At 46.0% G+C, this 22503-nt stretch overlaps 1 protein-coding gene across 2 annotated transcripts in view; it reads left to right on the top strand.

Annotated features, from left to right (window-relative positions):
* The window catches only part of iqgap1 (IQ motif containing GTPase activating protein 1), a 43784-nt gene extending 22009 nt beyond the window's left edge, over positions 1–21775 (top strand). The window contains exons 6-37 of one of the 2 annotated variants that reach the window (XM_030414629.1): positions 247–314; positions 735–848; positions 1969–2147; positions 2600–2687; positions 2771–2928; positions 3019–3103; positions 3706–3869; positions 5117–5277; positions 5362–5486; positions 5620–5783; positions 10428–10518; positions 10637–10804; positions 11549–11691; positions 11772–11942; positions 12042–12125; positions 12433–12504; positions 12821–12890; positions 12974–13338; positions 13444–13607; positions 13697–13921; positions 14739–14879; positions 14974–15058; positions 15617–15849; positions 15935–16067; positions 16169–16271; positions 16399–16534; positions 16628–16715; positions 17721–17930; positions 18027–18193; positions 19356–19478; positions 19659–19767; positions 20419–21775. In XM_030414629.1, the coding sequence (XP_030270489.1) occupies positions 247–314; positions 735–848; positions 1969–2147; positions 2600–2687; positions 2771–2928; positions 3019–3103; positions 3706–3869; positions 5117–5277; positions 5362–5486; positions 5620–5783; positions 10428–10518; positions 10637–10804; positions 11549–11691; positions 11772–11942; positions 12042–12125; positions 12433–12504; positions 12821–12890; positions 12974–13338; positions 13444–13607; positions 13697–13921; positions 14739–14879; positions 14974–15058; positions 15617–15849; positions 15935–16067; positions 16169–16271; positions 16399–16534; positions 16628–16715; positions 17721–17930; positions 18027–18193; positions 19356–19478; positions 19659–19767; positions 20419–20532 (4501 nt within the window). In that variant the 3' untranslated portion in view covers positions 20533–21775. Of the gene's footprint in view, positions 1–246; positions 315–734; positions 849–1549; positions 1742–1968; positions 2148–2599; positions 2688–2770; positions 2929–3018; positions 3104–3705; positions 3870–5116; positions 5278–5361; positions 5487–5619; positions 5784–10427; positions 10519–10636; positions 10805–11548; positions 11692–11771; positions 11943–12041; positions 12126–12432; positions 12505–12820; positions 12891–12973; positions 13339–13443; positions 13608–13696; positions 13922–14738; positions 14880–14973; positions 15059–15616; positions 15850–15934; positions 16068–16168; positions 16272–16398; positions 16535–16627; positions 16716–17720; positions 17931–18026; positions 18194–19355; positions 19479–19658; positions 19768–20418 lie in introns of those variants that run through there. The other variant, XM_030414630.1, reaches the window with a different exon arrangement.
* The last annotated feature ends 728 nt before the right edge of the window (positions 21776–22503 follow it).

Below are 22503 nucleotides of genomic sequence, written 5' to 3'. Positions count from 1 at the left end.
GACGCCTACATTTCCCACAATGCACCTTAGCCACTGAGTGACATCACTGGTGGCTATCCAAGAGCCTGGTTTCTCTTTGATTGATTGGTTGTTTGGTCTATAACATGTCAAAAACACGGTGAAAGATGTGGATCAGTGATTCCCAACGCTCAGGATGACGTCCTCAGATGTCTTTTTTTTTCTGTTCCTGTGTTACTTCCTCTCTCATGTGTCTTTTACTTACTGTATCTCTGCCTGCTGTTACAGTCTGTACCTGTTCAAGCTCGGCCTGGCCCCTCAGATCCAGGACCTGTATGGAAAAGTAGATTTCACTGGTAAGAGTGTGAGCGTGAACACGAGTCTGTGCATCTGTTTTCCTCATCTGTCCCTGTCAGTTATGTCATCTTAAATCCAGAGTGCTACAAACATCCCCATGTTGCCAGAGTTAACGTGGAGTTTAGATGTGTTGTGTGTGTCTACACCCCGAGAGGAGGAGCTTTGTTTTTCATGGAGGAGCTGCTGGAAATGTTAAACTCATTAGTAACTGTGAGAGCTTTTCCTGTCAGTTCCCGCTCGGCGCTCTGTCCAAGAGCCAAAGTCAGAAATGTGATTATCACACACGAGCCAGGAACAGTCTGTCTCCGTGGACTCTCACCTCCCTCACCCAGCCCCCCGTCTGCTCCCCTCTCCCCTCTCTTTTTGTTTCTACACCTCCGTCTGTTGATCTGTTCCTTCTGCTCTGTCTTGTCCCCCAGAGGAGGAGATCAACAACATGAAGAGTGAGCTGGAGAAGTATGGCATCCAGATGCCCGCCTTCAGCAAGATTGGCGGGATCCTGGCCAATGAGCTGTCCGTGGACGAAGCTGCATGTGAGAGGGGCTCGGATGTCGCGGGGAGGGGGCGGGATCTGATCTCTGCTCGTTACATACTGTAGTTTAGTTGACTCATGCTTTCATAATGAAACGGATCAGAACATCCTGGAGTCTCCCGTCGTCAGCGCAGATTTTGATTCGTCACATCGTTTATTGGCACAGCTCCAATTATGATGAGTCGATGTTCTTGTAAACAGACGTCACATTGTTTCAGTTCTATTACGTCTGCAGACTTTGATGGTACATTTACTTATTACTTATCCTATTTGTTAAAAGCAGCAAATAATAATTTCAGAGTTAAAGGTGCGATTAGTGAGAATATGGCCAGAATTTGAGTTTTCAAAAATGCTAATATGAACTAATATTAAGTTAGCATGCTAATCAGCTAGCCCTGCAACGTCCTGTGTCATAACACCACTTTGTACCTCAAGATGCAACAGTCTGATTAAAAAGCAGCAAGTTCACATGTAAGTTTAATAAGTAAACAAGGAAAATACAACTGCACAATCGTCTGAATTCAAGTTTCTCTTAACTGTCTCGTCGAAACACACTCTGACAGCTAATGGGGCATTTAGCTTCATGGCTAACCGAGCTAATTGCTAACAGCAGCTTGTTGCTACGGTGAAGGAGTAAACGGTAGTTGTTTAGTTTTAGTAGTTTATTCTGGAGCTGCCTTTTGAATGCTGCACATTTCCTACAAATTACACTTTCAATTGCATCTCACTGAATCTAATTTCATTCCACAAGATTAGATATTGGTCGATGATATTGAAGAAAAACTTGAGATGATCGGTAATGCTCTCATTAAGTAAAGCTACAGCCAGGAGACTGTTAGCTTAGCATTAGGACTACAGAAAATATGGAAGCAGCTAGCTTGACGTTGGCTGAAGGTAAACAAAAAGCCAGTGAAGCTGAGTGTTTAACTTTTATATCTTGTTTGCTTGATTCATACAAAACAAGACATCAGGCCAAGAAATAGAAATCGTCATTTTTACACTTGAGTTTTTGTACAAACAAGATATAATGTGTTGATTAGTGAGCGTAAAGGTTTCTGTTTGCCCCTTCTTGCAGTTTCTATGCTAAGCTAACGGCTCACCTTCCTCTCCTCTATCCTCAGTGCACGCCGCTGTGATCGCCATCAACGACGCCATCGACCACGGCATCCCAGAGGGCACGATGGCCGCCATGCAGAACCCCAACGCCATGCTGGTCAACCTGGATGCAAACGGCGCTCGTCAGTACCACGACACGCTTTACCAGGCCAAAGGAGAGAAGGTGGCCAACTCACGCAAACGGGTACGAAGTCTGGATGGTGTATACAGCTTCCACATGGTGTCCTGGGGCGTGTTATCCTTAAGAGACCATAAAAGGCCCATATAATTACAAATTGTCCACTTTTTCATTAGTAAAATAATTGGACATACGGCCTGAAGCAGAAGAACATTTTGGCATCAGACAGTAAAATGCTGAGACCGCTCAAACCACTGAGGCGACAGAAATGACTCCAGTAAAGAAAGGTGACAGGAATGAAATCACTCCATCGTCTTCTCACAGATTCAGTGAGGGAGACATGTAGGATGTGTGTCGGGTCACTGGATGACTTGAAATATGTTTTGCCTTCAGACAAAGCAAATAAATTGCCCCAAACATCAGCGCAAGTGAGCAAGAAAGAGATCTGTTTTTCTGCGATGATATTCAGCGGTGAAGTTAGTTTTGCTCACTGTGTTTTTGTCGCTCGGCTCCAACAGCAAATGGAGAACGCCGACGCGGAGAGAGACATCTACGACGAGCTCCTCACGCAGGCTGAGATCCAGGGCAACGTCAACAAGGTCAACGGTGAGTCACATGAACGCCGATGTGTTAATTCGTCTCGGTTTCCACGGGACAACAGCGGTTAAATGTCAACCCTCCTCCCGCAGTGAGCAACGCCTTGAGTGCGGCGGAGCAGGCGCTGCTGAGCGGCAATGAGGATAAACTCTTTGAGGCCCTGAAAGCCATGGGCGTCCAGAACCTGCAGGCCCAGAACAAAGGCTGGTACCTCAAACAGCTGCAGGCCGACCGAGAGAATAAAGAGCAGGTGGGGAACCGAGCTGTACGATTATGTCAGGAACAAATTAAAGAGGTTTTCTCCTGTGAGTTCATCTCGACTTCATTCCTTCTTCATCAGCTGTCTCAAGGAGAAGCTCTGACGAAGGATGAGCTGCAGAGCGGCGTCGACGTGGCCAATGAGATCGCGGCAGGCTACCTGAAGAGTACGCACATAACACACATTTTACACGGCACATACGGCAGAACGTGAGATTTCTGTGTCTGGTTTGAAGTTTAAATATTCAGAAACTTTGTCTTTGTGTCACGACTTTAAATCAAATTCAAACCACCTTTTAGCAAAGGAAGGTAAAAACCCTGAACAAGATTTATTACAAGTTTAATACATCAAAATATAAAGCTTAACATTCAATTCAAATTATCGCCTTCTGCCCTTAAATGAACCGTTTCCTAAAGGGAGTTCTGTATTGCAGTTAGCGTGACTCTAGCGGGAGCAGCGCTGTGCTCGGGGAGATGTTTAGTGATACAACAAGGTTTAATATTACAAGCTTAACTTGCGGCTAAGTGCTGAGTTGAGTCTGCTGAGCGTTCAGTATTTTGACTAGCAGCACAGCGACCAGTGTGACGACCTCGCTAACCTCCATATTTATATTTTGTGAACAGTCTGGGATTGACTGGATTGTTGAAGCATGTACAGATTAAAGCACAAACCTGAAATTGAGCATTATTTCGGACCTTTTCCAACATTTTTCGTACAGTTTCTCAGTTCCTTGTATTTCACGCGTGACGTTTCATGTCCCGTGTGCAGTGTTGAAGGCAGTGGAGCGCATCAACGCCGCCATCCGGGAGGGCGTTCCAGAGAAGACGGTGGAGGAGCTGATGAACCCGGACGCTCAGCTGCCGGAGGTGTACCCCAGTGCTGCAGACCTGTACCAGAGAGAGCTGGTCAGCCTGCAGCAGCAGAGCCCGGAGGTACACACTCACACCAAGGACACACAAATACACACAGAAACGTGATCGTGTGGCTTTTGGGGCCAAACTACAGAAGCATTTGACCTGAAAGTGAAAACTGCTGCTCACCACACCTACCTTTTTTTTGTTTTACAGTAAACTGTATTTAACTGCAGGTGTGATGTTGAAATCTCACCCTCGCTGTTAATAGATTTTATGACACGTTGACCTGATCTGACTTTGAGACGCGGTGAAATTAAATTGCTACCATACATATTAACTGCACCAAATGTTTACTTTGCTCGTATTCTGATTATTAGTGAATTATTCTTTATAGGCACGAGCACCAAACAGAAGACATCTGAGAGATCACGAGGCCTCAGCAACTGTTTTTGTCTTTGTTTCCTATTTCACGACATCTTCTAGACTAAACACATGAGTCAGGAGTGGAAGTGGTTGTTAGCTGCAGCTCTACAGGGACGTTTCTTGATCTGATCTTGATCGTAGAGATATTTAATCTCCTCCATACTTCTGTTTCTAAACTTCACATAACCTCATCGACTAGCAGATCCGCGGCTAACAAACCCATAGAGTGGTGCTGCTGTGCTGATTGGACGGCTGACTTCACGTGGCTCTTCCTCGGGTGCAACAGGAGTTATAATAAGTACAATAACTAATGGCGTGGAAGACGAGGAGCTTGTGACTTTAATGCAATATTGTGTTTTAATGGTGGAGAGATTCATGAACTACTTGAAGTCTGGCTGTAGTCTGCAGGGCAGCTGCAGCAGCTGCAGTTCAGATTGAGGGTCATGATTGTGAATAAATAGATCACGTTCACTCGTTATCAGTCAGACGTTCTTTATTAAGCACAAACACCAAAGCAGCGCTGGTATACTTTAAAAAGAATTGAAGATTTGCCAGATTTATATCGCTGTAAATTAAATAATCTTTTGTTGATCTGACTAAACAAGCAGTTTGAAGATATTACCCACGGCTCTAGAAGCTGTTAATGAGTCAGTAATGTGAATATTTTTTAGCTGCTCAGCTTATTATCAGTCTACTAAAGACATACAGTACGTTACGTTTCCAACCATCTTTAAAAGCCGGCAGCTGTCATCAGTCAAAGCTGCCACACAGTTTCTTTGGACCCAGTTTGATGTCGGGCCACGTTTCGTCCGATTTGACTATCGGATCACAAATCAAGACACCGTCAACATAATGTTTGGCAGTTTGACAAATGAGGTTAATCTGTGGCGTGTTTGCTGCAGGGCTCGCTGTCCCACCCAGAGCTGCTTGTTGCCGTGGAGATGCTGTCGGCCGTGGTGCTGATGAACGAGGCGCTGGACGTCGGAGACCGAGCCGCCCTGTGGAAGCAGCTGTCCAGCTCCGTCACTGGCCTCAGCAATGTGGAGGATGAATATGCACAGAGGTGAGGACACGAGCCCGGTGATGTCTGAGGCTTTTGGCCCGAGGCGGGTTGTTGGTGTGTGTAACGTACCGGTGTGTTCCTCAGGTACATGGATGAACTGATGCGCCTGAAGGCAGCAGCCAGAGAGGAGGGCAGCGACTACCTGACCTGGAACGACATTCAGGCCTGTATCGACCAGGTCAACCTGACTGTGCAGGAGGAGCATGAACGTAAGAGACTCCCAGATACTTTATCCAACAAATAGAGTTTATGTCAAAGTACCGGTGTGTTGCAACAGCCCTAATTGTGATCACAGACTGAGTTTTAATTCATCCATCTGTACGTCTGCTCGTGTATTTGCAGGTATCGCCGCCATCGGCCTGATCAACGAGGCCCTGGATGAAGGCGACCCCACGAAGACCCTGGCCATGCTGCAGAACTCCTCGGCCAAGCTGACAGACGTGGACCCGTCGGTGGCTCAGCACTACCACGACATCCTGCTGGAGGCCCGCCGGGAGAAGGCTCATGTAAGAGACGCACAACATACTACAGCTGCTGCGTGGAGCTGCATGTAGAAACATAGACGTCGTGGTCTTTCTCTGTGTGGTTTTGCGTTTTCATGTTTATCTGGTACTCAGGGGAACATTATGCAAACACTGCATGCAAACAGCATCTCGCTACAGCTACATCCAGACTGCTGAGCTCCACGGCTAACTGGGCTACGTGCTAACAGCAGCCGAAGATTAAATCGATCAGCAGAAAGCGTTTATGCTGCCTTCTATAGTTCTGGAGCTACCTTTTGAATTACACTTTTATTGGTCCTACTGAATGTAGTTTGTCTCACTGTAGTTGTTATAGGAGGTGCAGAACGAGGTCAGCTTCCTGCTTAAACAAACTGTGAGGGGTCAGAAATGTGCAGCTGCTGGTTCAGTATTTGGTCTGATTCAGGGAGGAAGCTGCTGGATGAGAGCTCAGGTTTCTGAGCGGCTCCTAAATGCTGGAACTTGGAGGATTTCCCCCAATCTAAGCATTTGGTATTGATTCTGAAAATGCACGTGTCAAGTCAGTGTAACGCAGAAATGTTGAATAGATGTATTCTTGTGATGTGTGGTCGGCTCTCAGAGCGATGGTGGTTGCAGATGTCTCCATGTGACTCAGACCTCTGAGCACCACATGACAGCACCAGACTGCTGATGTCATGTGTGATCATATTTCCCCCTCCGCTCACTTCCTGTCGTATATGTGACCCATCTGTCCGTCTCCTCTCTCTCTCTGGCTCCTCAGTTTTCATATTTTTCTGTTTTCACGTGTGCATCCAGCGATGGGACGCACTTTGAACAGAAGCGCCGTCTTTCTCGAAAGCTGCTCATCAAAACTCTCTGACTCATTTGCCTTTTGTTATCGATGCTTGAGTGAGGCGGGCCGATGAATGTGGCTCTTGTACGCGTGTGTGTGTGTGTGTGTGTGTGCAGCACAGTTTGCATATGATGTGAAAGGAAGACGACCATGTTTGGGCGGTTTTCCAGTCGTGGGAGAAGCGAAGGCCGACAGAGGAGGAGGTGGAGGTGGTGGTGAGGTTCAGGCTGCAGGAGCTGGTTGTGTTTTTACGTCAGAGCACGAAGGTGAAGAGGAGGTGAAAATCCCTAATAAACGTATTTAGTCGGGTGTTCGCTACAGATTTCATTAGAACAACGTCTGTAAATAGAGCGGCCCCTCAGCGTATCCATTTCAGTCCTGATCCTGTTTTTATTCTGTGTAAATACAGATAAAGGAAGTCTGTTATCACGGCTGGACAATGCCTGGCCGCTGCCCACGCTGTCCCAAATGTCAACAGGCCTCAGTGACATGTAAACCCCTTGAATACGTCATGTGGGAACCTGTCGCACTTTCACCGCAGGACCCAGAAAAAAAATGGAGTAGCCCCAAAAAAAAAAAGGAGAGAGGAAGGAAAAAAAAAAAAAAAAGCTAAACTATTTTCCTGTCGATTTCACAGCGAGGGAAATAACAAGCCGGGCCTGAGCTGCTCGCTTCCATAAAAGGGCAGAAAGCTGACCACTATATTAAATGAGGCAGACCCATGGGCACACACACACACACACACACACACACACACACACACACACCGGCCTCTGGTTGTTGATTGGTGAATGTGGCCGTGATGATGATGATGATGATGATGATGAGAGAGCTTCCTGAGCCGAGATGCCGTCAGAGCGTCACAGAGGTGTTTCCAGGTGATCTGAGGTCAGGAGAGTTCGCAGAAGCGAGGGGACAACAAAGCCTGTTTTTTTTTTTCGCCCGCCGTTCAATTTGCGAGACTTAGCTTCTTGATGCCGCCTCATTAACTCTGCAGTATTAGAGCAGTTCGTCAGAGAGACAGTCAGGCAGAAGTTGGCTGTGGCTGCGGGCTGAGGGCTGCGCCTAGATAAACAGCAGGAAGTCCTGCCCAGACTCTACTGACTAACGAGCTCAATATAGTCCACTCCAGTTCGCCTCTTCAGATGGTTATCGCCTCACTTTGTAACTCGGACAATCGCGACAGGGACTGAGAAAGTCTCGGTCTATCGGTGTGGGCTGCAAATAACGAGATTGTTGATTAGTTGTTTAATTGTTCGGTTCTGAACAATGTCAGAAACGAGCGCTGCGTGTTTCCCAAAGCCGGACAAGACGTCCTGATTTTACTAAGATATCAAATCTACGATCTAGAGCCGGACTTCATGTCCTCCTCTGCCTCCTCTGTGATCTTCTCCATAATGAGTTTGTTTTTTCTGCCTATTGTCCACATCTATACAACAACTTTAACAAGCTCACTTCAACAAGTACACTTTGTGCGTAACCTGCATCTTTCCTCAGACTGAGACTCTTCAATTCATCCTTAGCTCTCGTTTAAATTCAAAGACTTGTCCGACCTCGACGCGTCGTCATCTGACCCTGTAAATCACTATTCTAATTACACAGAAATGGCAGATTTTTCTCGCTTAAGGTCATATAGAGGGATCGGTATTAAACTGAGACTCGTAACAAGTTAAACTCTGTAGTAGGTAGTCAGTCAACAGTTGACTAATCATTGCAGCTCCACTTTGCGCTGCATGTGTTGTTACACTTTTACACACTTTTTGTGGCTGAAGATGTGAATGAGCTCATAGTTTCTTAGGTGTGAAAAAAAAAGGTGTTGTGCAGAAGAGAAGTATACGGAGAAGAGTTGTTGCCCAACCCCCTCAGCTTCCACTTCCTCTATTTCCATGATGTGCCTGTAACGTCGACGACTCGGAGCTACACCCTCCTCCAGTCCTGTGCCCACTCTGGCACCACACCCTGTCTAGCGCCTCCTGCCAGCTGCAGTGACTCATCGCCCACAAATAGCAATTTCGAGCGCCATGTGCAAACGTACAAACAGTAATCAGCGCTCGCACAGGTACGGCTCTGTTTACTATAAAGATGGAGCTCGTTCGACCGCCGCTGCATGCTGCTGCAGATGTTCGCTGACAGCCACCTCCCCTCCCCATGCATAAGCAATCTGCAAGATCAGGTATCAGCGTAACCCGCCCACCTCTTTCACACACACACACACACACACACACACACCTCCTCTCGATGTGAAGGGGCGGAGCACAGCGAGGAGGAGGAGGAGGAGGAGGAGGAGGAGGAGGAGGTGAAACCAAACAGCCGCCTGTTTTTTACCGGGCTTGAAAGCAGCAACACGTTTAATACAGAGACAGAGTGCGCCATCTGGATGTAGTCGGGTGTAACTACAGTCCATGATGTTACAGGGCTGGATTCAGTTTTGAGGTCTGAGTGGTGAACCAGTGGAATCCACACTGCTAGAAACACATCTGTCGGTGACGTTTCTGACGTTTTTAGGTCTTTTTGTGGTATTTTCCTGTTCCAGTGCAGCAGAAGGAGCTGGTGTGACAACATGTCTGTTTGACTACAGGAGCAGAGATGTTCTGAAACCAGTTTTTCCCCCCCGATACCGATTCTGATACTTGTGCTGTGGGTATCGGCCGATACAGAGTAATGACGCCGATACCAGTGTACCAAAAAATTATGACACAGCTCTTCTTAATGCTGTAGAATGCTCCATTCACTTGAATGGGCCTTCCCAACATTCGGCGGTCAATTATTTTCATATAATTGAACGCTGCTAAGCATATTTGAAAGTGGCCTTTTTGCCTCTGATTCACGTATTTTGTAGCACTCCGCGCTCTAAAATCTTTGCTCCGCAAGTAGTCCGGTCACTTTTCACCCCAGCGTACTCCTAGGCCACTAGTATGGATGAGTTTCACATTAACTTTAATATTCTTGGAAAATACGGTGATTTCAACTCTTGGCAAAAGGCTGAGTCGTCGTCACCGGTCAAGAGAAGAAAAAGAGAGGAAAGCAGCGAAGAGGGAGAAGCGAAACGGCGTCGGTTTGGTGAACTATATTTCTCTGCTGAAAAACAGACACACTGTGTCAAGTTTTCTTTCATGTTGGCAAGTAACCGTGTTATAACTGGGATAATGTATAGAACGGCGGTCATTATCGGGAAAATAAGTCCCGATCGCATCGGGGTCCGATTCGTCCTGAAGGGACTTATACATCATATTATGCCTGCATGACTGTGATATGATTATCATGGCTCAGGTTAAACCCTTTGTAAAACATGAATGAATACAGCAAAGGGAAGACATTTATTTTGACAGTTAACAGTATAAAACAGTAGTGCAACAGCAACTTAACTAAATACATCTAGGAATGATTATTTAAAAAGAAATTGCAGCCACAATATTGTAAAATAAAAAAAAGCATTTAAATAGAACAGTATAAAAAAGTAGTCCAACAGCAACTTAAATGATTCCTTTAAAAAAAAAACTTAAAGTGCAGCCATTATGTACTAGAATAAAGGCATTTAAATCTTTAAATAGTGCAGTATGTAACAAATAATAAATTATGCGGTATCGGATCGGTGCCTGGACTCCACCACTCGCCGATACCAATGGATCGGAACAACTCAATACAGGAGCATTTAATTGTAGGGTTAATACATTCTGGACAACTGCCTTCAGTGATGTCACTCAGTTGAAGTTGCAAACAAACGGTGCAACTTCGATGTGAAGAGGAAACGCAGTCCGTGGTCAGTCTAAGTGTGGACTGTTAGTTTCTGAACATGCTTTCTCGTGCTCTTCCAGGAGACCCAGGACCCGTCTGCGGTGCTGTGGCTGGATGAGATCCAGGATGCCATTCTGAGGGCGAACCAGGACACAAAGGAGGCCCTGCAGTGTAAGAGCACGCACTCATTTCACTTCACATATTTAATCTAAAGACTGCAGTACATCTGCTAACAGCCCTCCCAGCTGTGATGTTGGAGCAAAGGGCTGATTTGTGTTTGTGCCCACAGTCTCACAGTCAATCCAGGCCATCAATGAGGCTGTGGAGCAGGGAGAACCAGCTCAGACTCTGGCTGCTCTGCGTAGCCCCGGAGCCGGACTGTACGGTGTCACCTCCGAGTGTGCTCAGACCTACCAGGACGACCTGACCAAGATCAAAACAGAGAAGAAGGCAGAAGGTGAGGACAGAATAATGGATGAATAAAACGAAAGATGAATGTTTTTACTGTCAATATTTTACATTTCTGATGAAACGTGGAGGACTGATGCCTCTTCTCAGTGATATTAAGTGTGTTTAAAAGGTCCGATAGTGAGATTTTCATGATATCTTTGGTTATAAATCAGGTCTAGTTGTGACATAAATACAGTGAAAGTGTCAAAACACTCGATCTGCTGAGAAAAGCACACAGTCTGTATTCAGAAACTGTGCTGTCAGGACCCAACACGGCTGTGGCTGCAAAAATAAGGTTCATTTTAGGGTTGCACAGTTAAAAATCCAAATCACAGTAAAAATAGCATCTTAATGAAGTACTTTTGTGCTGCTGAGACACTCTGGTCCTCAAATCTTCTTTAGATGTAAGAAAACCCAGATAAATGTCACATCATCAAGATTTTTGTAGTTTTTTATAAAGAAAATGCAAATTGTGTTAATTCCCACTAATAAAATATCAGTCAAACAAAATCACAGTCTGTTTTTTTTAGCATGCTGTGCAGCTGTAGTTACACTGCTAACCACATTTAGTTCTTGTAGCTTTTCAAACAACAATAATCTGCTTTCTCAGGAATAAAAAAACATAAAATCGTCCAATATTTGATTAAAAATCATATTCCGAGCGATGAAGGGCTCTACCTGATGCTTCTTTAAAGTTACAGGCCCAAGCTGAGCCTCCATCTTGCTCACCTGTCTAACGCTGTCTGTCCAGGTGAGAATGGCAGTGAGTGGGTGAAACACTGGGTGAAGGGAGGACACAACTACTACTTCAACCTGAACACGAAGGAGGGCACCTGGGTGGAGCCAGAGGGCTTCGTCCAGAACAACACCCAGCTCAACAAGGAGGACATCCAGGTAGGTCCTCCGTCCCCGTGCAGCGCTGCGTGAAGCTTTTTTTAGACGCCACGTTAAACACGTTTTATTCTTCCCGTCAGTCGGTGGTTTCCGGGGTAACCACAGCCTACAACCGAGAGCAGCTGTGGCTGGCCAATGAGACGCTAATCGCCAAGCTGCAGGCTCGTTGCCGTGGCTACCTGGTGAGAAAAGGCCAGAAGGAGAGGATGGACTTCCTGACATCCCAAGACCCAGCTGTGACCCGCATACAGGTGAGAGACGGACAAACTGAGCCTGAGTTTGTACGTAGAAACTTCCGTCTGGAGCAGAACTTTGATATTTTATTGATTCTCAATCGGTTTTATTCTCAGGCCCACTGGAAAGGTTACAAGCAGAGGAGGAAGTTCAAAGACCGTAAGCAGTATCTGAAGGACCACAGCGACGAGGCTGTCAAGGTAAAACTCTCATTTTATCTGGTAACGTTTTACCAACAATAAAAAATACAAGTTCATGCTGATTTCTTTATTTTTTTTACCTCTGTATTGATTTATTTTTTTTAAAGGTCGACGTATCGGAGACTTGTTCTTTGATTTTGTTTTACTTGCACACACATAACGCTGCACAAAATCCAGATATTGAAAAGATAAAAGATGTGTGAATATTTATCTTTTACACATTCATGTACTGAAACAAGAGGAACAGAGACGTCGTGAGAATTTGTCTGTATTCTGTTCTCATCCGGTTTGTTTTCGTCCTTCTCAGATCCAGTCGATGGTTCGGATGCACCAAGCTCGCAAGAAATACAAGGATCGTCTGAAATACTTCCAAGACCACGTGAGTGTTCGCTGCCGTTGCGGACAATTAAAAAACGAACCAACATGAGTCACCGTAAATGTTCCGTCACAGTCATTAGAATTTAAGAGTAAACAGATCACACTGTCATCTAATGAGGCTTTAAATCACTCCGCATAAATTTCCCCTGACACATCCGCTGACATTTCCTCCTCGTCCTGCGGGGTTTGAGCGAGGCAGATGGCTCATTTAACACTCTGACATGTGTGTAGTCATTTCCACTCTGACTCACAGTGGATTCCTGCGCTCTAATGAAGACTATTGATCAACCGAGCGATGTTGTTGTTTTATATTGCAGATCAATGAAGTGGTGAAGATTCAGGCTTTCATTAGAGCCAACAAGGCCAGAGACGACTACAAGACGCTCAGTGAGTACAATCCCAGCTCTGCTCTGAACTGAGCTCCAGTTTTTGGTGTTCGCGTGACTCTAAACATGTCCTTCCTCGCGCAGTCAACGCTGACGACCCTCCGATGGCGGTCGTGAGGAAGTTCGTCCACCTGCTGGACCACAGCGACCAGGACTTCCAGGAGGAGCTGGAGCTGATGCGGCTCCGCGAGGAGGTGGTCACCAACATCCGCTCCAACCAGCAGCTGGAGAACGACCTGAACCTGATGGACATCAAGATCGGCCTGCTGGTGAAGAACAAGATCACGCTGCAGGAGGTGGTGTCCCACAGCAAGAAGCTGACCAAGAAGAACAAGGGCCAGCTGTCCAACATGATGATGATGAACAAGCAGCGGGGAGGCCTGAAGGCCCTCAGCAAGGAGAAGAGGGTCAAACTGGAGGCCTACCAGTACCTCTTCTACCTGCTACAGGTAACACATCTGTCTCTGACATTCACACGCAGCTCAGCGACAAATGTTCAGTCTCAGCTCGATACCGCTCTCGTGATCTTTAACCACACATGTGTTTCCTTTCAGACCAACCCCACGTATCTCGCCAAGCTGATCTTCCAGATGCCGCAGAATAAATCCACAAAGTTCATGGACTCTGTGATCTTCACCCTGTACAACTACGCCTCCAACCAGAGAGAGGAGTACCTGCTGGCCAAGCTCTTCAAAACCGCCCTGCAGGAGGAAATCAAGTGAGAAGCAGACGCTAAAACTCAGCTGGTGGTCGTTTTAGATGTCGCGAACACGCGGTAACATGTCGCCTTTTAACAACCGTCCGCAGGTCGAAGGTGGACCAGATGAAGGAGATCGTCACAGGGAACCCGACGGTCATCAAGATGGTGGTGAGCTTCCACCGAGGCGCGCGGGGGCAGAACGCGCTGCGGCAGATCCTGGCACCGGTCGTCAAGGAGATCATGGATGACAAATCGCTAAACATCAAGACGGACCCGGTGGACATCTACAAGAGCTGGGTCAACCAGATGGAGACGCAGACCGGAGAGGCCAGGTGAGCCGACGACAGGGTTCCATTGTTCCTGAGCCGGTGTGATCACACAGGAGGCTCCTTTCACACCTTATCATGACAGAAGATAAAAAGATTTAGAAGATATATGTTTACAAAAGTCAAGTTACTTATATTGTATACCTATATGTCTTATTTCACTATTTTCAACTGAGCATCTGTCAGAAAGGATCAGCAGATTATCACGTGTCCTAAACTGTTACAAAAACTGGGGGAATTATTATAAGAATCAGAACAATCTTCAGATCCAGACTCAATTTATTGTTGTTTCTCTGAATATTCACATACACAACATTAAGCGAAATGATCTTATTATTAGCGTAACATCTTCTCTTGGAGTGTAATCAGTTGTTAACAGACTGAGACTTGAATTTCTGTCGTTTGTTTTTCATTTTTCGAATCTTTTTTGGATATGAAACTGTTTGACTAACACTCGTATCTTATCAAGATATTGTTGCCTTCCGCCTTCCTGTTTGTTGTAGGAGTAACTTCAGTAATAATCTCTGAAGTGAACGGAATCGCACAGAATTGGGCAACACGGTCTTTAAAGTCTGAAGCTCCTAAATGGTTTTTATTTCAAGTGTCCATCTGCTGCAGAGGCTCAGAAATAAAGGTTGTAGGAGGTGTTTTCAAATAATGCCTTCATTATTAATGGGCACCAAGATTTTAATAGTTTAAAGGATTCTTATGAATTCAACCATGTTTGTGCTTACATGAAGTCTGTTGCTCCAAATCCACTGAAGCACCTGACAGACTGGAGGGCCTCAATGTTCTCCTTCTCTTTCTGTCGCGTCCTCAACAGTAAGCTGCCGTATGACGTGACTCCGGAGCAGGCTATGTCCCACGAGGAGGTGAGGACGAGACTGGAAGCCTCCATCAAGAACATGAAGGCCATCACCGACAAGTTCCTGTCGGCCATCATCGTCTCGGTGGACAAAATCCCGTACGTCGCTCACTCACAGAGTCGCTGTCTGCGCGGACGAGCCGGCTGTTTGTTTCCTCTGTCTAACCCTCGAACGTCTCTCACTGTCTGTCAGATACGGGATGCGTTTCATCTCCAAGGTGCTGAAGGACACCCTCCACGAGAAGTTCCCAGACGCTACCGAGGACGAGTTGCTCAAGGTTTGTATCTTTAATGTTTGCTCCACAGTTTTGCGATGGGAAAACTGTGAAACGCTCCTCTTCACCGGACACTTCAGTGGAAGCAGTTTCTTTCCTCTCGTCTTCCTCCTGACTCTCCTGTCACTGTTTCTTACATGAATCTTTCCCCTTTTTTTTCTGCTCTTTCCGCCTTGACGTCCAGCTGCAGCCTCTCTGTCGGGGTGGAGGTGTCCTCCTTCTCTCTGTCTGCTGACATTAAGGCGAGTCGTGCATCTCTTCTGGCTCTCCTCCTTTTTTCCTGCTCGAGCTGTGTGTGCACACACATTCAACAGCTTTCCTTCATTCTGCAGTGAAACCCTTGAACCTAAACTCAAGATGCCAATAAAGATGTAGTTTGCAGCTCTTTTTTTGGTATGATAACAAAGAAATCCGTAGATCGTTTCAGTTCAGTTAAAACAATCTTACGTTAATGACCGTAGTCCTGCATATACCAGGAAATCAGCACCTTTAAATACGACTCAGTTTCTGTCTGTGAGACCTGCAGAATAAAATGAATAACTGAGGTTGTCTTTGTTTCAGATCGTGGGGAACCTCTTGTATTACCGCTACATGAACCCGGCCATCGTGGCGCCCGATGCCTTTGACATCATCGAGGTGTCGGCTGGCGGCCAGCTGACCACCGAGCAGCGGCGAAACCTGGGCTCCGTCGCCAAGATGCTGCAGCACGCCGCCTCCAATAAGATGTTTCTGGGAGACAACGCCCACCTCAATCCCATCAACGAATATCTCAGCGCCTCCTATCAGAAGTTCAGGTGAGATGTTGCTTGCTGATGACGTTTTTTCCTTTTTCCTCTCATGTTTGTGTTTGTTGTTTAACTTCATCTTCCTCCATCGCAGGCGGTTCTTCCTGGCAGCGTGTGACGTTCCCTCGCTTGAAGATAAGTTCAACGTGGATCAGTACTCCGACCTGGTGACCGTCACCAAACCCGTCATCTACATCTCCATCGGAGAGATAATCAACACTCACACAGTGAGTCCGGACCACGTTATGTTCGCTGCGCGCTGGAGTTGTTATGTTATCTGGAGGTTTTTGTCTCACATGACTAACAAACTGTTCTTCTGTCCTGTTAGCTGCTGCTGGACCATCAGGACGCCATCGCACCGGAGCACAACGACCCAATCCACGAGCTGCTGGAGGACCTGGGCGAGGTTCCCACCGTCGAGTCTCTCATTGGTGAGCGGAGTGGAAGATCTTCTGTCTCACTGCGGTCGCAAGAAATGTCAATACAAGAATATTAACAGAAACCACACAGCATGTTATCATCTGTTCCTTCCTCTGATTGGCTCTTGGTCTCCTTCAGGTGAAAATCCTCTTCCTCCCGACGACCCCAACAAGGAGCTGATGGGCAAAACCGAAGTTTCTCTCACACTCGCCAACAAATTCGACGTCCCCGGAGAGGCCAATGTAGAGATGGACGCCAGGACTCTCCTGCTCAAGTGAGTTCACACTACAGAGTTCAGGCTAATTAAAAATAGATATGATTTGTTTTCAGAATATTCACTGGTTGGTTTGTTTTTTTGTCTTTCCAGCACCAAGAGGCTCATCGTGGATGTGATCCGGTTCCAGCCCGGAGAGACCCTCACTGAGATCCTGGACTCCACAGCGAGCACCGAACAGGTCAGAAATAAGATTGAGGGTCAACAAAGCTACGACAGCACGCCGCTCACAGGTGCCACTGTTATGATTATGCACCTAGCATTAATAATATACCGTCATACGTACGGTAAACAAGCCCGACCGTCAGCCAGTGACTCGCTGTTTTTGTCAGCCTCCAGGCACAAAACAGGAAGATGGTGTTCCACTTCCTGTCAGATTAATCAGTTAAGTGCTAACTGAAATTTAAAAAAATGACGAGGTGCACCTGCCTCCTCTATGACAACATCCTCTTTCCAGCAGAAGCAGCTGTGACATGGGGAACGTTAGTACATGTCGCACAAATTTCAGGCAGTATAAAGGTGCAATACGTAAGAAATATTATTGAAAACATAAAAGATGTACTTAAATTATCAACATAATGTGAAGACATACCTGAAGAGTCTTGACATTATGACTCTTTGTATTATTTTGCAGAGATATCTATGGAGTTAGCATGCACATGATAGCCACAGCCACACTCCCTGTAATCTGAGCCCCTAGTCAAGGCAGCTAGCTTGGGGCTAACTGAGCTAACTTGCCATTGATAGTTACCATTAGCTACCTGTTTGTTTAGGGTATGAATTCAATAGGATGCCAGTTCTTACATATTGAATCTTTAAGTAGACACCAAACATTTCCCTCCGAACGAGAGCTAAACCCCCAAACTACATTTTGGGTCATTACAGAGATCGATATATCCGCTGAGGTTTGGTTATCAAACATGTGACAGAAATATTCTGGGTTCAAGGTCATTAATTTGTTTTAACACAACACAAGGCTGCAGGATAAAATGACACAACACGAACAGAACATGCAGAGATTAAACACAGAAACACGAACATGAACATGAACACACCCAGGAAATGATTCTGTGGTGAACGGCAGCAACAAGATGGTGATGATGATGCGTCGATCAGATAAACTCCGATCATCGAGCTGTTTTAATAGAAATGTTGTTAAACTGAGCCTCGTTTCGCTGGATGACAGGAAGCAGAGTACCAGCGCGCCATGCAGAGGAGAGCCATCAGAGACGCCAAAACTCCAGAGAAGATGAAGCAGGTCAAACCGGTGGTGGACGACAGCCTGACGCTGCAGGGCAAGAAGGACAAGATCAAGAGCAACCTGCAGCGGCTGGCGGAGCTGGGGAAGGTGGACCCCCAGAACCGCTACCAGGACCTGATCAACGACATCGCCAAGGTAGAGAAACAAACAAACTGATGGTCTCTGGGTGTGGACAGCCTCCTCAGTGATTTATTCTAACATGGTGTGCGTGTGTGTGTGTGTGTGTTGCAGGACATCAGGAATCAGAGGCGGTATCGTCAGCGCCGGAAAGCGGAGCTGGTCCGACTTCAGCAGACGAACACTGCGCTGAATTCAAAGACCACTTTTTATAACGTTCAGATTGATTCTTACAATCAGTACATCAAGACGTGCATGGACAACCTGGCCAGCAAGGGCAAGTGAGTGACTCTGCATTTATTACTTCTTATTAGATCTTTTTTCTCACGGCAGTCATCACAAACACATCTGCTGTCGTGCAGCTGAACTTATATCAGACTTCACTCATTTTTGGCAGCATTTAGAGGTGAGTCGTGTAGGATTCCTGTTTACAGGCGAAACAGCCCGCATGTGTGTGTGATTAGACTGCAGACAGAAGCCTTAGATACACCGGAGGGTCTGCCAGGTGTTAACATCCCAGGTGTAGTGCCGGGCCCGGGGTAGGGACCTGAAGGATCTGATCCTGTGAGTTTGAAGACACCAGAAAGAGGCAAAGAACTGAAAACTGGTCTTAAATAATCTGTTTGGAGCACTTTTCTAGCACTGTGGGTCACAATGTTGATCCTCAAACTCCTGCTGGTTTTGAATTTGGACTTTAATTAGTGGCTGTTTTACTCCTGGAGTGCAGAATGCAATTAAGCACAGCTGCTGCCTGCTTAGATAAAGAAAAATCAGAACCAGGATCCAAAACCACAACACAGCAGAAGTCCGCCTCCACTTTGTTGTGAGGCGTTTGTCAGTCAGAGGTGAAACGATTGTTAATTTCACACTGAACCCCACGAACATCTGTCTTTGTCTTCACCGGGAGTGGGTTCAGTCAGACTTCATTTCCAGGTCAAAGATTGCGGTTGTTTATCGGCTTCACCTCCGATCGGCCGCGATGGAAACGCGACACCCTGAACACGCTCGTCAGGATGTTTCGTCCATCCGTCTCCGTTCGAGCGGCACTTGGACGTTGCTCCGTCTGCGTTGAGTTTGAAAGACAAACTCAAGTAAAAGATCAAAAAAAAAAAAAAAAAAAGTAACCAACATTGTGAGTGGCCTCCACGCTGCTTCCTGTTTCCTGTTTCCTGGCGCTTTAATGATATCGAACGTGACAGACCAGGAAAAAACAAAAAGGCAAATTCGTCTAATGGTGGGAAGGAGCTGTAAAAGTGATATTAGGGTCAAATCTGTCTTGAAAACCCTCAAATGATCATTTCACAAATGTATTAATGAATCAGAATGAGGCTCCTTCTCCAAGAGTACGTCTGAAAATCTTACCACAACGTATTTCTAAGCTCAGGTCTGAAATAGTGAGACTGTCATCTTTTACTGAACACGTGTCGTCGTCTCTCCTCTCAGGCTGTCAAAGAAACCGGGCGACAACAAGACCAAGAAGAGTAAACAGGTGTCACAGAAGTACACCGCCTCTCGCCTCCACGAGAAGGGCGTGCTGATCGCCATAGAGGACCTGCAGCCGAACCAGTGAGTTTCTGCTTTCTGTCACGCAAAACCAGGACAGAAAGGTCAAAAATACTGAGATGTGTGGTCGTATCGTAATGTGCACGGCTGCATTTAATATTATTGCAGTAACCAGTTTTTGAGCCGTGTAAACATCCAGTAGGAATGTTGTCTTTTACTAAACCTCCCTTTCACTCCTCACAGGTTCAAGAATGTTATTTTTGAGATTTCTCCGTCAGAGGCCGTTGGAGTTTTCGACGTGAAGGCCAAGTTAATGGGCGTGCACTTGGAGACATTACAGTTAGAATACCAGGTATTAATTCCTTTTCATATCTTGTCAGGGTTCGTATGGGTGCTTGAAATCCTTGAAACTGCTTGAATGTTGTGTTTTCAAGGTCTGAAAAGTGCTTGGATTTTAGTTTAAGTGCTTGAAAGTGCTTGACATTATAACTCTGTGTCTTGGCAACATTGGGATCAGACTGGATAGTTTTCTTAAATTTGGACTGATGACGCGTTCAATATTAATAAACTTTGATGAGTAAGCGAAAAGCTTATAAAAGTTTATGTCAAAAAAGAAAATTACAGGGTGCTCTCAGGTCTCTTTGTCCCGGTGCAAGTGTGAACACCAAGTGGCTTCCCTTTTTTTGGATAAAACTTTGTGTTCTCCTTTAATTTCTAAAGTTTTTGCTATCATGAAACATCATTTTAGATGTTTACAGCATAATACAATGTACATAATTGTGATAAAAAGTGAAAAAATATAATCATGAGTATATATATTCCTGTAGATATGTATTTAACCCAGCGATAAGGTGCTGGAAAATGTTGTAAATGACCCTTAAAAGTGCTTGAATTTGACCTTAAAAAATGTGTACGAACCCTGCTTGTCTTGGCACATTTTATAAAGTCTGTACTCTGTGATTAACTTCTGGTGATCGTCTCTGTTGGTGCGTTTGTCTCTCAGGATCTCCTCCAGCTGCAGTATGAAGGCGTGGCGGTGATGAAGCTGTTCGACAGGGCCACCATCAACGTCAACCTGCTCATTTTCCTGCTCAACAAGAAATTTTACGGGAAATAGAAAAAAGAAAAAAAGGATAAAAGGGCTAAAGACACTGATTTAAACCACAAAGCCCTCTCTGAGGGCGGCAGAAGGCCCTGACCTGAACCAGCCTGGCTTACATTCCTTACTGCACTTCTCTTACGTGCCTTATGCAAATTTATGTGCATTATTTTTTATTATGTGGATCACCGTATGTGCTTTACGCTCCATTGTGCGACTCGAGCCAGCACGCCACAGAAGCTCGCCGGAGTCTCTTTCTTACTGTCTGTAACCGAAGCTAGGTCAGAGGTTTAAGATTTGTACGTTTATGCTTTAAATATTATGACTATCTTGTGCATGGGCTTTGATTTATTATAAAAAAAAAATATGTTTTATGTAAAGAGATCATGTTTTGTGTCTTTTCTTAGCTGTAAGATTAGTTGCTCACCTGACTGATAAAGGCCAAAGTGCGAGCGTAACTTCTCAGCGGGGCTGTAGTCCACGAAACGACGCTTCGGATGATTCGGAAAGAAAAACTTCAAGCACAGTCCGCTCTCCTTCTTCACCGTGATTTGTTTTGAAAACGCTGTAGTTAAAGGATGACTAAAAAAGAATTAAGATTAAGTCATTATGTCCTCACGCTTTCGTGCTGATCGGGTGAAGTCGGGTGAAGTTTCTGGTCAACAAAACATTTCTGGAGCTTCTCAGCAAAACAGCGCTGCAGCTCGTCAACAACAGACGACTGAAATAACATAATGGCTCCATACAGCTCGTCCCGGCGTGTCCAAGCCTCGAGATCAAATAGATTTTTTAAAGATGTTAGTTACAGTTCAGACGGGGAGCGGGCTAATGCCTTAGCTTAATGCATGATGAGTTTGGCTTTAAATGGGCCGTAATAAATGTCTTTTCAAATCAATTCGGGATCTCAAAGCCTCCAGAGAGTTGGATTATGCCAGATGAGCTGTAAGGAGCCATTATATATTTTAGGGGGTTGTTGCTCAGCAGAACGCTGCAACTCTGTTTTACTGTGAAGCTCCAGAGATGTTTTGTGGACTACGACACTTCACCTGACTTTCCATCCTCATGAGGAGGGAGGAGACGATGACTGAATTTTCATTTTTGGGTGAAATGTTCCTTTAAAATAGTTCTCAGTTGGTTGAATGTGGATATGATTGAGCTCTTTGGATCCGACACACCTCGCCTCATCCTAAACTCACACAAATATTCTTATATCTATGCAAAAATCTTTCACACGTGGTATTTAACGGTTTTGGAAAAGAAATAAAAAAACTTGCCGTGCTCATATTGAGCTGTTGAACTCAAAATTTGAGGTTTTTGATTTAAAACAATCATTTAGAATTTGTTGCATGATCATGACAAAGTCTCATCAGATCCAGTCTGTGCTGATAGAAACCGGCTCCGTCGTCTTTTCTCGACCGGTCATGTTGTGGGTTTGTCTCGGGCTGGGCTGGACTGGACTGGACTGGACTGGGCCGGGCGGGTCGTGACTGGACTGGACTAGACTGGACTGGACTGGACTGGGCCGGGCGGGTCGTGACTGGACTGGACTGGGCTGGGCGGGTCGTGGCTGGGCTGGGCTGGACTGGGCTGGGCTGGGCTGGGCTGGACTGGGCTGGGCTGGGCTGGGCGGGTCGTGACTGGACTGGACTGGGCTGGGCTGGGCTGGGCTGGGCTGGGCTGGACTGGACTGGGCTGGGCTGGGCTGGGCTGGGCTGGGCTGGGCTGGACTGGACTGGACTGGGCCGGGCGGGTCGTGACTGGACTGGACTGGACTGGACTGGACTGGACTGGACTGGGCCGGGCGGGTCGTGACTACAGCCCTGAACTGAACCTGCTGTGCATTTCTGCTCCTTGGCTCTGAGAGACTTTGCACTCCTGCACCGGCGGCTCACACAGCTGTGCAGATGTGCTCATTCGTTGGCTTTCTCAGACGACTTACTGGAAATTACATTTCTTTTTGTCTCTCAAGGGAAGTTTATCTAAATGCTG

Source organism: Sparus aurata, chromosome 4 (assembly GCF_900880675.1).
Source record: "Sparus aurata chromosome 4, fSpaAur1.1, whole genome shotgun sequence".
Lineage (NCBI taxonomy): Eukaryota > Metazoa > Chordata > Actinopteri > Spariformes > Sparidae > Sparus > Sparus aurata.
Note: the sequence above shows the minus strand (reverse complement) of the source record. Positions and strands in the feature narration are given on the sequence as shown.